The sequence below is a fragment of the Rhinopithecus bieti genome, unplaced genomic scaffold, assembly GCF_001698545.2.
Source record: "Rhinopithecus bieti isolate Rb0 unplaced genomic scaffold, ASM169854v2 scaffold_4666, whole genome shotgun sequence".
Classification (NCBI taxonomy): domain Eukaryota; kingdom Metazoa; phylum Chordata; class Mammalia; order Primates; family Cercopithecidae; genus Rhinopithecus; species Rhinopithecus bieti.
Window position 1 is genome coordinate 1,046,306 of NW_016804530.1, and position 13,246 is coordinate 1,059,551.

Sequence of the window (13,246 nt, forward strand, 5' to 3'; positions counted from 1 at the left end):
CCAATTTTGTTTCAGAGTCAAACGATTAACTGAATTCCTTCCCAAAATTAGTTTGGCTCATGCCCAGGAATGAACAAGGACAGCTTAAAGGTTAGAAGCAGGATGGAGCTGGTTAGGTCTGATCTCTTTCACTGTCATGATTTCCTCAGTTACAGTTTTTGCAAAGGTGGTTTCAGGATGACTAAGCCAACATCTCAAGGATGAGTAAAAACAAGCCAGGTAAAGGAGGGGGAAAAGTGTTTTAGGCAAAGGGAGCCGCATGTACAAAGGCTCTTAGAGAGTGTGTTAATTGAGGATATTAATGTAGTTCTGTGTGTTCAGAACAGAGATGTGGGGAGTAGGTGAGGTCAGCTGGGCTCAGATCCTGCAGCACCCACGAGGCTTCAACATGAGGGCCAGAGAGGTCAGAAGACAGATATAGACAGTGGAGAGACCTGGCTATGTTTGTGTTTTAGAAAGATTGGGCCTGCTACCGTTTGGAGAACCCCTGTTCCAAGATATAAAATTGAGAACCAAAGAAGAAAAGGGTTTGTTCAGGGTCATATAGCAACTCAGAGGGGATAGGGCCTGGCCAAGAAGGACTTGGCGGGCAGGCACAACGGACCAGGAAAGGGGCAAAGGCAGCCTTGTTCAGGAGTCTCAAAGAGGTACTGGCACAGGGTGTCCACTAGGTGACAGCAGAGGCTGGTCCAAACTCCAGGGGGCTTCGGGCAGTACCCACCCTGCTTTTCCACAAGCCTTCCTATTTCCATTTCCCTGGTCTGGCATCAGAGGGCCTCTCTCCTAACCCTCTTCTCCAGACCCCAGAGCAGCAAGGAAAGCCCTGGGTTTCAGGAGGCTCGGAGACTAGCCCTAGCTCCATTTCCCCTCTGCCATCGACACTGGGCAAATTCACAGATAAAAAATTGCTTGAGAACTTGAGTCTTTGGCTGTAGAAATGGAAGTGGCATTATTAGTCTACCAGGAGTCACATTCTGTAGTTAGATCTCCTGCTGAGCCTCTTGATCCTCCTTTAATGCTCCTTGTCCACCCACCCTCTTCATTCTATCTTGTGAGTTAGACTCCCAGAGACTAGGGCCCCAAGGCCCAGGCCAGCCCCAAGAGGGAAGGAAGGGATGTAAGCTAAGTTCTCTGAGTTAGAGCCAACACAAACAGCCCAGGTTTAAACCTCAGCCAAGGGGCCTTGTGTAGAACAAAAAAGTGGATGTGTCGCAGAGTTTTGGGCAAATGTGATCTCCTCCTAGGGCCTCCATTGTGAAATGAGGTGAAGAGTCCCTGGGTGTCTTCACTTCACTCCTACTGGGCAGGGTTACCAGATATAGTAAATAAAAACACAGGATGTGCAGTTAAATTAGAATTTCAGGTAACTGGAAAAATAATTGCAGCTAGGCGCGGTGGCTCATCCTTGTAATCCCCGCACTTCGGGAGGCCAAGGCAGGCAGATCACTTGAGGTCAGGAGTTCAAGACCAGCCTGGCCAACACGGTGAAAACCCACCTCTACTAAAAATACAAAAATTAGGTGCGCATGGTGGCGGGAGCCTGTAATCCAAGCTACTCAGGAGGCTGAGGCAAGAGAATCGCTTAAACCCAGGAGGTGGAGGTTGCAGTGAGCTGAGATTGTGCCACTGCACTCCAGCCTGGGCAACAGAGCAAACTCCATCTCTACTAAAAATACAAAAATTAGTCGGGCATGGTGGCACACGCCTGTAATCCCGGCTACTCGGGAGGCTGAGGCAGGAGAATTGCTTGAACTTGGGAGGTGGAGGTTGCAGTGAGCCGAGATCGTGCCACTGCACTCCAGCCTGGGTGACAGAGCAAGACTCCATCTCAAAAAAACAAAAATAAAATTAAAATCATATGTCCAAAAACTTGTACATGAATGTTCATAGTAGCATTATTCGTAACAGCCAAAAAGTGGAAACAACCCAAATGTCCACCAGCTGATGAATGGATAAACAAAATGTGGTACATCCATACAATGGAAAATTATCCAGTTATAAAAAGGAACGAAGTACAAATAGATGCTACAACCACAGATGAACCTTGGAAACATTATGCTAAATGAAAAGTGGCAATCACAAAAGACCACACATGGTACACTTCTTTAGATATGAAATGTATAGAATATGCAGCTCTATAGAGACATAAAGTAGATTAGTGGTTTATAGGGGATGGGGGGAGAGAGGAAGGCAGAGTGACTTACAGGATTTCTTTTTGAGATGATGAAAATGTTCTGGAATTAGATAGTCGTGATGGTTGCACAACTATGGATATACTAAAAAACATTGAACTGTATACTTTAAATGGATGCATTGTATGGTATGTGAATTGCATCTCAAAAGTTCTGTTACCAAAAAAATGTCAGATGGGGCTGTACTTATCTGAAGGCTTGACTGGGGCTTAAGGGTCTGCTTCCAAGTGGCTCACTCACAGGGATGTTAACAGCCTCAATTCCTCCCTCACCACATGGGCATCTTCATAGGGCTGCTTGAATGTCCTTTTTGTTTTTTGTTTTGTTTTGTTTTGTTTTTCTTTTGCCTTGCTTTTGAGGCAGTGAGATCCTGCAACTCTGTTGCAGTTGGAGTGCAGTGGTACAATCATGGTTCACTGGAGCTTTAACCTCCAGGGCACAAGCAATCCTCCCATCTCAGCCTCCCAAATAGCTAGACAACAGGTGTGTGCCACTATGCCCAGCTAATTGTTTTCTTTCGTTGTTTTGTTTTGTTTTTTTTTTTTTTGAGACAGGGTTTTGCCATGTTAGTCAGGCTGGTTTCAAACTCCTGGCCTCAAGCAATCCTCCTGCCTCAGCCTCCCAAAGTGTCGGGATTACAGGTGTGAGCCACCACACCTGGTTCTGCTTGAATGTCTTTGTGACATGTCAGCTGGCTTCCACAGAGTGAGTCATCCAGGAAGAAGAGGAAGAAGTCAGGTACAATGTCTGTTATGACTTAGTCTCAGAAGTTACCTCACTTCACCACATTTTATTTGTTAGAAGCAAGTCACTAAATATAGCTCATACTCAAGGTAGGGGAATTAGGCTCCACCGTTTGAAAGGAGGAGTATCAAAGAATTTCTGCACATCTTTTTCACCACAGCTTCTAATGTTGCTCTGTGACCTAGAATGATTTCTGTATTGTCCCCATCTCTCTCTGTCTCTCTTTTATTCTAGTTTAATATGCTATTGAATTGAATAATGTGTTTCTTCCCATCTACTGAGATGTTTAGTTTTAGACACAAGTTGCGTCTCATTCTTTGTTCCCTCATACTTAGGGCTGGGCTTCGTCGATGGCAGGTATGCTAGGGGCTGAACTACCTGGAAATCTTACAGGCATGGTCCTATAGCCATAGATTTGTACTCCATAACCCTAGGATCTCCTGGAAGAAGACTGCCTTCTGGGCTTCCTCCCCAGATGCCTGACTCTGTCTGTCTTACTGGGTTTCCTCTCCTGGTCTGAAGCGGGGACTGCCCCAGCAAATGGGTGGGTACTTTCCCAGATGTGGCAGCAGTCTTCTAACAACCTCCAGTCGCAGCACCATCAGGATCTGCAGAGCAGAAGCCAGTGTCTTCCTGGGAAGCCCCCCAGCCAAAGTCTGGTCACAGCTGGGACACTAGGGCGTGGCCATTTCTGCCCAACTGTGACTCTTCTACAGGCAGTCTTTGCACCAGAGCTCCCTGTTGGCTGGCTGAGACTTTTTCAGAGTGGCACTGCAACATGAGGCTCTTCTCAACCAACCCGCCTTCCCCTCTCTTCCTATAGATGTCAGATCTGAAACACAGTCGGAAGGCTTTCCCTGCCCAGTCCTGCTTCTTCCCCCTTTATCTTTCATAGACATTTCCTCTGATAAATCTCTTGCACCTCTAATTCTAGCTTGGCAGCAGTTTCCTAGAGGACCCAGCTGACACCCAGGCCCTGGCCCCTCTCTGTGGCTGCCAGATCCCAGTTCCCCAGGGCATGAGTTCCCTCTCCACCCCTTCTGACTGCTCTCTTCCCTCTCCCTTAGTCTCTCTTTCACAGGCTGTGTCCGGAGTCTCAACCTGTGCCTGGTACATAGTAGACTCAGTAACTACTTGTTTTTGAATGGACACAGAATACTCTGGAGCTAGGCACTGCCCGCCCCATTCTCCTGGCATAGAGAGCCACAGAGAGGCCCCTGGGTAAGGCTGGGAGTGCCAGCTCAATGGGGCAGAGGGAAGGCACCCTTCAGGCCACTGGGGAAAGAAGGCCTGAGGCTGGGAGGCTGTGGGAGAGCCAAGAGTCTCCCAGGCCCCAGAGAGGCCCTCCCCACACGCCAGGGGAAGTCGAAGCTGGCTTCTCTCTGGATCTGCTGGGTGAGCCACTCCTCTTCTTGGGCCTTACTCCACACCTCTCAACTATGGGATGAGAAGCCCCACCCTGCCTGTCTCTCCAGGGAGGGGCGGGGTAGTGAGCTTCAGGTGAAGTCATGTCTGGGAAAACATGAATGGGAAAGGGCAGGGCACATGGGGTTAGGGGGTTTGCCCTCTGTGTTCCTGGGCCTGGGGTCACGGTGTGGAGGGGATAGAGCAGAGAAAGGAAGAAGAGAGAAGAATTAAGAGAGAGAGAGAGGTGGAAACACAGAAGGAGAGAGGGAGAGAGACTCAGACACAGACACACGGACACACAGAGAGGAAGACAAAGGACAGGGGAAAAAATGAGAGACAGAGAGGAAGGAAATGAGAGCTAGAGAGGCGGTGAGGGGAAAAAAGGAGAGAAACCAAAAGACAGTGAAACAGAAAGAGGAAAACTGAGAGACGGGGGAGGAAATGAGGGAGGGAAAGAGAGAAATTAAGAAAGCAATGTGAAAGACTGGGTGCGGTGGCTCATGCCTGTAATCCCAGCACTTTGGGAGGCCAAGGCGGGTGGATCACAAAGTCAGGAGTTCAAGACCAGCCTGGCCAACATGGTGAAACTCCATCTCTACTAAAAGTACAAAAATTATCCAGGTGTGGTGGCAGGCGCCTGTAGTCCCAGCTACTTGGGAGGCTGAGGCAGGAGAATCGCTTGAACCCAGGAGGCAGAGGTTGCAGTGAGCCGAGATTGTGCCCTAACACCCCAGCCTGGGTGACAGAACATGACTCTGTCTCAGAAGAAAAAAAAAAAAAAAAGCAATGGGAAAAAGAGGTAAAGAGGGAGAGAGAGAGAAGCACAGAGATACTCATAGAGATGGAAGGGCAGAAACATGAGAAAGAGAAATAGGGAGGTAAGAAGGCACAGAGAGAGAGAAAGGAGAGGGAGAATGAAGCAGAATGGGACGATGAAAAACTGTAAAGAGAGACAGAGGAGAGAGAGACAGAAAAAAATGGAGAGAAAATCAGATGGAGAGTTAGAGAGGGAGACAGAAACATGGAGAGAACAGACTTGGAGGAGGTAGAAAAAAATGAGAATCAAAGCCAGAGAGAGAAAGAGACCAAGAGAGGGATGGGAGAGAAGCCAAAAAGGAGACAATGCGTGTGGGGACGGATGGCGAGAGACAGGGATAGACGATCACACAGGGAGGAAGCCGGGAGGCTTCCTGGAAGGCAGGACCCCTCCTTCTCTCATGAACCCCCACCCCTATTCCCCATTGGCTCCTACTGCACCCTGCCCCACGCAGACAGGTGGAGAGCCAGAGAAAAGCCTCAGACCCCCTTCCCTCTGCAGGACCCAGGCCTTCCTGTCTTGCTGGTCTGGGCCCTCTGCTCCGGGGCCTCTGAGGGACACCAGGTGGGAGGCAGGATTCTGAGCCTGTCCTGTGGCTGACTGACATGTCTCTGGGTGGAGTCTGGACAGAAAGATCAGTTGACACTTTCCCTCAAGGCCTGGGCAAGCTCCAGCCTGCTGCTCTTTGGGACCCAGACTGGAAGAGACCTCAAAGGTCAACTCCACTGTACTTCTCACTGTACAGAGGGGGAAACTGAGTCCCAGAAAGGGACAGGGACAAGCCTGGAGTGACCCAGGCAGGTGGAGTCCTGGCCACTCTTCCCACAGTTGCCATCTAGCCCGAGCTCTCAGATATCACAGATGCTGTGGCTCCAAAATCTTGGGACTTGCTTTCTCCTGAGTAAATGGCTTCCTGGCCAGGGGTATCCTGAGGCTTTAGTGATGGTATTTTGGGTGCCAGGAACTGTGCTGGGAATCTAACCTAACATCCTGTGAAGTGACTACTGTGATTATACCCATGATACAGATGAGGAAACTAAGACTCAGAGAAGTTAAGATTTCCAAGCCTAGGGTCAGTGCAGAAACCCAAGCTGGATCTGTATGACCTCGAAAGCTGGGCTCCTGGTGTCACACCTCCCAGCTTCCCCAGGTGATGGGCAGGGAAGGGCTCGGCAATGTGGAAACGGGGGCAGAGGTGGGTGGCAGTTCCTATGATGGGAGGAGGTCTCAGCATGATGGATTTTCAAACGTCAGAACTCTTCGCAGAGGGACTCACCTTTGTTCAGCTACATCCTTACCCTCGGGGATCCTAAGTCTACCTTCTCTGCCACCACTCGCTGTGCTCCACACCCCGTTTCTCAGCCTTTGGGGAGAAGGGGCTTGGCCCCTGGACTACCCCTACCCTCTTTCCCTTCTCTTCATTGTTCCTAGCTAGACCCTTTGAGCCACAGGCCCAGGCTGGTTCTGAAGCTACAGAGATGGACCTGCCAATCCTGCAGCCCCCTTCCACCTCTGCCACACAGTGAGCTCCCCTTCCCCAGCTCTGCCCCTGGCTTTACCTCACTGGGGCTCATCCCCTGGAAGAGTCTCAGATGGAACCTGGGGCAGGGGGAGGTTGGAGAAGCAGCAGGCTAATGGGCAGATAGATGACAGACAAGTCACTGTCCTGGCCAGCCTTGACTCCCAGCCAGACCCCCAAGAGCTACACTCCCATCCTCTAAGCCCTCCTCAGCTGAAGCCTGTCACCTGAGGTTTTCCCACCTCACTGCACCTCAGTTTCTTCATCTGCACTATGGGTGTAAGCACCCTGGCCTTACTAGACGGTTGGAAGCTGGGCTTTGGGACCCAGGAACAAGCCCTGGGTATAGCCCCTTCCTGATGGAGAGACTCTTGTCTCATGAGGCACACATGATGCCTGCTGTGTCCCCCAGGTGGTCAGCAATGGAGGTGGCCACAGACATATACCGTGGGCCACTCTCTGCCACTCTGGGGACCATAGTTCCTTCAAATCCAGAGCATCAGCCCTGCCCTATGTGGCTCTCAAGGCCTGTTCCCGCTATGTCTCCCCCAGTTATCAGACCAGGAGGGTTGCTGCAAGGCTAGGCCTGTGCTTGGAGTCCTAGGAAGTGGGGAGCCCTGGGGCCCTGTCCCCTGAGTATGCCTTTCTAACAACTAGGATGTGGCAGGGGAGCACCTCAGGTGGCACTCCCTTTCCCAGAAGCCTTGGGAGCTCCCAGAGTGGTAGCTTCAGAGCCCCAGCCCTGCCCTTACCTCCTTCACCCAGCCCTGGCAGAGGCCCATGGCCCCCTGCCAGCCTGATGGAGGTGGGTGTGGCAGCCACAACAGTGGCAAGGGTGACAAGGGTGGGTTCTAGGGGACTCCCCCAAGCTCCTGAACCCTTTTCCTTCCCTTCAAGGAGATGCGAAAGCCCCTACCTGGTCCCCATCCCACAGCTTAAGGCTTTGGCTCCCACAGTCCCCATCCAGGCAGGGCTGGCAGCAGGTGACTGGATGGTGCTGGGAAGGGCAGGCAGAATGGGGGCGTGGGCCCCGGCAAGTGCACTCCTCAGCCAATCAGCATCCTGCCCGGCCGGTGGATTCGGTTACAAGCCCAAGATCACCCCATACTCCAGCCTCTTTCCTCTTCCTCCCACAGCTCCATTCATTGGTCCTGCTGCACCGGGCCTGCTGGGCTCCGCTTCCGTTCCACCGCTCAGCTGCCGCCTCGTGGGGCCACCAAGGGCAGGCATCCCAGGGGCTTTGTCTGACTGGACTGGGCCAGTGCAGAATGGGGGTTCTGGAAGGGCTGTTCGGGATGCTGGGCTTCCTGGGGGTGGCCCTGGGGGGCTCCCCTGCCCTCCACTGGTACAGGACCTCCTGCCACTTGACCAAGCCCGTCCCTGGCAACCCACTGGGGTCCCTGAGCTTCCTGGCCAAGGATGCTCAGGGACTGGCCCTGATCCATGCCCGCTGGGATGCGCATAGGAGGCTGCAGGCATGTAGCTGGGAGGATGAGCCGGAGCTCACCGCAGCCTACGGTGCCCTCTGTTCTCATGACATTGCCCGGAGCTTCTTCACCCATGCCCCTGGACCTGAGCTGCAGAGAGCACTGGCCACTCTTCCGAGTCAGTGGGAGGCATGCCGAGGGCCTGAGGAGAGTCCAGCAGGGGCTAGGAGGAAGCGAGCAGCAGGGCAGAGTGGAGTCCCTGGTGGAGGGCACCAGCGAGGGAAGAGAGGATGGACCATGCCTGGCACACTGTGGTGTGGAGTTGGAGACTCTGCTGGGAACTCCTCAGAGCTGGGTGAGCCATAAGGGGTGTGTGGGCTGGGGGTTCTGATCAGGGAAGCAAGGTTTCTTTAGCCCTAGCCCTTACTCTCCCAGGCTGTGTGCCCGTGGGAGAGTGACTTGACCATGGTGAACCCCAATTTCCTTATCTATAAAGTGAGGGTAATCACAAATCTCCTCATGGGGTGCTTAAATGAAGTCATGGTTGGGGAAGATCTTATTCAAACCTGGGAGTCCTCATTAAATACCATCCGAGGGACTGGGCAGGCTGGGGGAGCATCCAGGCTCAACTGAGCCAAAAAGCCATTACCCCGGAGGAGGCTTCGTGGGCACGGGGTTCCCAGTGGAATGGATGCTGAGACCAAAGGCCTGGCTTCAAATCCCAACACAGCACATACAAGCTGAGCAAGTCACTTCCCCTCTCTGAGCCTATTTCCTCACCTGTGAAGGTAATACCTCCCTTTCAGGGCTGGCTGTGAGCCTGGATATGGGAAGTGCCAGGCATGTGGGAAATGCTTATTAAAGAGTGCTATTGCTTAGATGGTAATAAACATAGACAAATTTCTTACACTCTCAGTACAGATGTCTGTGCGTTTGTGTGCAGGGTTGGGGGAGGACTTGGCACCTGAGTCAGAGCAGGTTGGCATCCTGGCAACACCTCCTTGTGCCAATGAGAAAGGTTGCACCCTGCCTGTTTGCCATTCCATCATCCACACATTCATAATTTTGGATTTTATTTGGGGCGCGGGCTTGGGAACTCTGGAGGCAGACTCCAATTCCCCTGAGGAAGACCTTTCCATGTATTTATGGGTGGGCTGCCTGGCATTTAGAGTTGCCCAACAGGGGCTGCAGCTTGGGTTCTGTTTTCCAACTTTGAAACTCTGAGAGTCCCACAGAAGGGAGAGTGACTGGTCTGAGGACCTCCATGGCAGTTGTGTCAGGGCTGGGGTGAGAACCAGGTCTCTACCCTCTTGCTACCAGGGGAGCATAGCTGGTGCATGATGCTTAGGACCCTGCTGAGCTGGTGCCCCCTCCCCTCCCTGCAGGGGTCTTCCAGGGACCTGATCTCTGTTGCCGGGAACATGACCGCTGCCCACAGAACATCTCACCCTTGCAGTACAACTATGGCATCCGAAACTACCGATTCCACACCATCTCCCACTGTGACTGTGATACCAGGTTGGTGGCAGGCAGTGAGGGCCCAGAGCACAGGGACAGGGCAGAGTTACCCAGTTCCTGGGTAACCAGACATTGGGATTGCAGAGGATCTTAAAGGTCAGCCAGCTTGGACCCCACAGTGCAGGTAGGAAAGCTGAGGCCAGAGAGAAGGGACGCTTGGACCCCAAACCACCCAGCTGGTAGTGGCAGGGTGGGCTGGGGAAGGAGTCAGACAGCCCTCCATGCCCCAGGGTCCTGAGTATCTGCTCTGGGCAGGTTCCAGCAATGCCTGCAGAACCAGCGCGACTCCATCTCCGACATCGTGGGTGTGGCCTTCTTCAACGTGCTGGAGATCCCCTGCTTTGTGCTGGAGGAGCAGGAGGCGTGTGTGGCGTGGTACTGGTGGGGCGGGTACGTGGCCACCCCCTTGAGTCCCTTTCCAGACAGAGAGGGATCCCAGGCTCCAAACCTGGTGAGGGAGACCTATCCATCTGTCTGTCTTCCAGGGAATGATGTCCCATCCTGTATGTCCGCTCCTGAGGGCCTGGGATGCAGACCCTTCTTGGGTGTCCCCCACAACTCAGTGGGATGGGGGATAGGACCGGCAGAGGATTGGTCTCCGTGGAGACGACCCTGGGAGCTTCTGGGAGGGGGGATTTCTAGTCACCAATTGCCACCAACTGCCACCCCCCAGGTGTAGGACGTATGGCACAGTGCCCCTCGCTCGCCTTCAGCCCAGGACCTTCTACAATGCCTCCTGGAGCTCCTGGGCCACCTCCCCAACTCCCAGCTCCCAGAGCCCAGCCCCTCCCAAGCCTCGACAGAAGCAGCACCTTCAGAAGTGGCCACCACAGCAGAAAGGGTCCAAGTGCCCCAGCAAAGCCAACACCACAGTCCTCCAGGACCCTATGGTCTCTCCCAGGCTTGATATGGCCCCCACAGGCCTCCAGGGCCCACAGGGTGGCCTAAAACCTCAGGGTGAGCTCAGAACCTAACTTTGGGGGTTCCTGACTTGAGGGGTATTCCTGCCTCTGTTTGGGGGTGGCCATGTGTTGCCTCTTTTCCTGCCCCAGTTTCCTCCTGGGATCTCCCAACCTTTCCCATCAAATCGCACTGCAGCACTGGATTTTCATAATCCAAAAATGTGACTACATCACGCCCCACTGTGCACCCACTACCACTCCTCCTTATCTTGGCCAATGATGTCCCGACACCAGAGGCCCTCAAGCCTTGGCCTCGCAGACCCTACCCCCAGTCAAAACTTTAGTTTCACAAACTTCACTTAGTTCCTCAAAAGCACCAGGCTCTCTCCTACCACGAGGCCTTTGCACATGCTGTTCCTCCTCTCCTCCTCTTCTCTCCCAGCCTCAGTTTAGCAGCCTCTGCCTCCTGGAAGCCTTTCTTGACTAACATCAGCATTCTGGGCATCCCCCATGGCAGTACTACTGTTTGGGGACTTGGCGTTAGGGAGGCACTCCCACAAGGGCAGCACATTGAGGGCACAGAGACTCTCAGAAGGCATGAAATGGAAGGAGGCTGTGTGTGTGACTGAGCACACGTGCTGGCGTTTCTCCTGGATGGCGCAGGCATTGGTGGGGCCTCCCTGGTGGACTGGGCTCCCATCAACACCACACCCACCTCTCAGGTGCCCGCCGGGTCTGCCGCAGCTTCTGCCGCCACCTGGACCAGTGTGAGCACCAGATTGGACCCCAGGAAATCAAGTTCCAGCTGCTCAACAGCGCCCAAGAGCCCCTCTTCCACTGCAACTGCACACGCCGGTGAGGCCCCTTTGAACCCCTGTGGGGTGGGCTGCCTGCTGCCAGGCATGGGAAGGGGCCCCTGGCTGGCAAGGCCCTACCCCGGCCTGAGCCTGCCTCTGTTCTCAGTCTGGCACGCTTCCTGAGGCTCCACAGCCCATCCGAGGTTACCAACATGCTTTGGGAGCTGCTGGGCACAACCTGCTTCAAGCTGGCCCCTCCACTGGACTGTGTGGAAGGCAAAGAGTAAGTGATGTCAGAGCCAGGAGGGATGGGGGGCTTTTCTCAAGGGGTGGGTTGCCTATACCCACTTTGGGTGTTTGGGCCAAGGGGGTAGGGGAAGGGATCGGGAGACCTCTGAGCTCCCATCCATAGCCTCATTCCTCTACCCCCTGCTGCCCTAGGTCCAGCGCTGCAGTTGGCCTCTATGGGTCGCATCTGGGCTATGTCATTTGATTCCCACGTGACCTTGGCAATTGGTTCACCTTTCCAAGTTTCCACGTCTTTGTCTGTAAAATGGTCGTAGGAACCAAGGAAATGGCAGGATGCACGTAGGTCAATCCCTGCCTGGCACACAGCAAAATGTGTACTTAACTCACTCCTAATCCACAATCTCATTTAGCCTTGAACTCCTGGACTCAAGCGATCCTCCCACCTCAGCCTCCTAAAGTGCTGGGATTACAGGCGTGAGCCACTGTGCCCTGCTTTCATTTGGATTCTGATTCTCAAAGCCAGCTCCTTCTTAACTTTCCTATTTCATAGATGAGGAAACAGGCTTCTTGCTCAGGTTTCCACAGCCAGCTAGTGGCAGATCCCAGGCCTCCAGGTACCAGTGTGGTTTATTACACCCTTTCTCCGTGAAACCCACCCCTTTCTGCCTTGCTGGTGACTCTGGCCCCAGCCCTCTCTCTCTCTGGGCCTCAGCCCCCCGTCTGCAAAGTAGGGTGGGATCCTTGTCAGCCCTGATCATCTGCCCCACTTTTCTCTCCTTACAGCTGTTCCAGAGACCCCAGGGCCATCAAGGTGTCAGCCTGGCACTTGCGGAGGCTTCAGCAGAGGCTACGGCAGCTCCAGCATAAAGGCACAGACGAGAGGCAGGCATGGCCTTCAGAGCCCCCGAGAGGCCCCGTGTCATTCTACAACCAGTGCCTGCAGCTAACCCAGGCAGCCAGGAGACCCGACGGGCAGCAGAAATCCTGAAGCCAGTGACCTCAGTTTCAGCTTTCCTGGGTACCAGCCTGGACCTTGCCCATGGCTTTGCCAGGCGCTGGGAATCTCAGCCTTCCCTCCATAGGTTAGACTGAAGCATGGCAGAGGCTGTTGTGGACAATCAAGAGGCTGAATGGGGGGATCTCAAGGCCCAAACGCTGGAGCACATTATGACATAACTCTTCTATGCCTGGATGTGGTGTTCAGGAAGCTCATTCTGATGCCCTAGGCTTTGGTAACTGCTGCAATATGAAGTTCCCATACAGATGGGAATGGGGAAATGGTAACTTATTGCAGCAGCCCCAGGCACTACCAGGAGGAGGTACATGTATGTCCATGTTGCAAAAATAATACATGCCTCAAAAACCTGCCCAGGGGAGCCCCAGTGCCTGGGTGCTGTGGCCTGGGGTAGCAGGTGGGAAGTTAGGATGTCACAGAAATGTCTGTATCTGAATCCAGAATCGGGGTGGGTGTTGGAGAGGGCTTTCAGCTCCCTCCTCTCGGGGGGCCCCTTCTTTTAACAGCTGCTACACCCTTCCTGGCCCAGCCCTAAACCTAATTTCAAATCTCCTCCATGCCCTTGAGCAAAGGACCTCCCTCTTGCACTCAAAGCCTTAGTTTCCTCCCCTGAAAAAAGGGGGTCTCTACACAGGATCTACCTCATAGGGTTGTTGAGG

At 53.5% G+C, this 13,246-nt stretch overlaps 1 protein-coding gene across 1 annotated transcript; it reads left to right on the forward strand.

Moving 5' to 3' along the window:
• The first annotated feature begins 7,822 nt into the window (after positions 1 to 7,822).
• PLA2G3 (phospholipase A2 group III) lies at positions 7,823 to 13,061 on the forward strand. The gene is made up of 7 exons (XM_017868939.1): positions 7,823 to 8,461; positions 9,492 to 9,624; positions 9,880 to 10,014; positions 10,298 to 10,581; positions 11,249 to 11,381; positions 11,490 to 11,606; positions 12,356 to 13,061. The coding sequence occupies exons 1-7, from the start codon at positions 7,948 to 7,950 to the stop codon at positions 12,558 to 12,560; spliced, it is 1,521 nt and encodes a 506-aa protein (XP_017724428.1). The 5' UTR covers positions 7,823 to 7,947; the 3' UTR covers positions 12,561 to 13,061.
• The last annotated feature ends 185 nt before the right edge of the window (positions 13,062 to 13,246 follow it).